General features: G+C 47.1%; 1 protein-coding gene across 3 annotated transcripts in view; it reads right to left on the bottom strand.

Moving 5' to 3' along the window:
• The window catches only part of FHAD1 (forkhead associated phosphopeptide binding domain 1), a 171,516-nt gene that overhangs the window by 149,613 nt on the left and 20,302 nt on the right, over positions 1-1,601 (bottom strand). For all 3 annotated transcript variants that reach the window (XM_006145267.1, XM_006145268.2, XM_027770619.1), the window contains one exon: positions 293-499. In XM_006145267.1, coding sequence (XP_006145329.1) covers positions 293-499 — 207 coding nt within the window. The remainder of the gene's footprint in view (positions 1-292; positions 500-1,601) is intronic.

The raw sequence follows: 1,601 nt of genomic DNA on the forward strand, positions 1-1,601 counted from the left end.
GAAGCCGTGAGTTTTTAGGAAATCCCTAGTTCTGTGTTGAACACTATGCAGCTTTTCAGGTGACCCTGTGACGTGCCTAGAGCGGGGGTAAGACTCGCTCCTCCTTGAGATCTCGAGGAGTCTGAACTTCACAGGGTCGAGTCTTGTCACCGCCTCCTGTGTGCACCATGTGAAATGACTGAGCGGGACAGCTCTGAGCCAGTGCCACCCTTTGGCTGTCTGTGAGGACAGGCCTGCACTGAAGGCCACACAGTGCGGCACCCTGGGGCCCCTTTACCCTGCAGGGACTCACCTGGGGTGGATTTTCGACGACCAGTTCGTAGGTCAGCCCTGCAGAGCCAAACCTCAGGATGTCTCCGGGTAACAGCTTCACAGCCACGTTCTGAATGTGGCACTCATTGACGAACGTGCCATTGCGGGAATTGAAGTCCTGGAGGACAAAGCTGCCTTCAGCCTCATTAAACTCGATGAGCGCGTGGTGGTTGTCGATGTCAGCTGACTGCAACGGAGAAGGAGGGCAGTCACAACCACGAAAGTGAGAACGGTGCCACCCTGACATTGACTAGTGCCCACTGGCTACCAGAATGTGCCAAGTGCTATACCTGTGTCACCGTGCTGGACGGCCACTGCGATTTAAAAGGGGTATGCTGAGGATCAGAGTTCGACCTGCCCAAGGTCACGCATTAGTGCGTGACGGAGTGAGGATAAGTGCTGTCTGACTTCAGACCTGGGACAGGCACCCAGGTTGCAGGGTAGGAAATCAGGCAGCACAAAGGCAAAAGAGGCTTGGGGGAATCCTACTGAGCAAAAGCTTGGGCAGGGAAATGACATTTTTCTATTTCCCTGACTCTACACGGGTATGCTGATGGAACTGAATGACAGGACAGGAGATAGAAATGGCCCCCGCAGAACTCAAAGACCAGTCAGCAAGTGCATGGCCTAGGATACATATAGTTATGGGGCTGCTGTACTTCACTGTGGTGTTCATTCTATTTACTTCAATGTGATCATTCTATTTACTTCTAAAAATAATTATTTAATTAAGTTATTATTATTATTTTATTTAACCAGAAAGTGACAGAGAAAGAAGGTGAGAAAGCAAGCCACCAGGTCCAGGATTGGAACCATGGTTGGCCATGTGGGAATCCAGTGCCTTATCCACCTGCTTGGCCCATTCAATTTACTTTTAAAACTGCATGGCAAAAGACACAGTAATTAGTATGAATTGACAGCCCTCAGGATGGGAAAATATTTTTTAAATTATGCATCAGATAAGGGACTGATAACCAGAATACATAAGAAATTCAAGCAACTGTTTGGAAAAAAGATGATTGACCCTATTAAAAGATGGGAGGAGTTGAAAAAACTCTCTAAAGATGACATATGAATAGCCAAAAGGCATATGAATAAATGCTCAAAATCTCTCATCGTAAGGGAAATGAAGATCAAAACAACAATGAGATACCACCTAACCCCAGTCAGATGTTGAGTTGGTGGGGGTGTGGTGAAAGGGGAAAACTCTTTTACACTGCTGGTGGGAATATAAATTGGTCCGGCCACTGTGGAGAACAATTTGGAGATTCCTCAAAAATCTACAAATA

Source organism: Tupaia chinensis, unplaced genomic scaffold (genome assembly GCF_000334495.1).
Source record: "Tupaia chinensis unplaced genomic scaffold, TupChi_1.0 Scaffold000146_1, whole genome shotgun sequence".
Classification (NCBI taxonomy): Eukaryota; Metazoa; Chordata; class Mammalia; order Scandentia; family Tupaiidae; genus Tupaia; species Tupaia belangeri.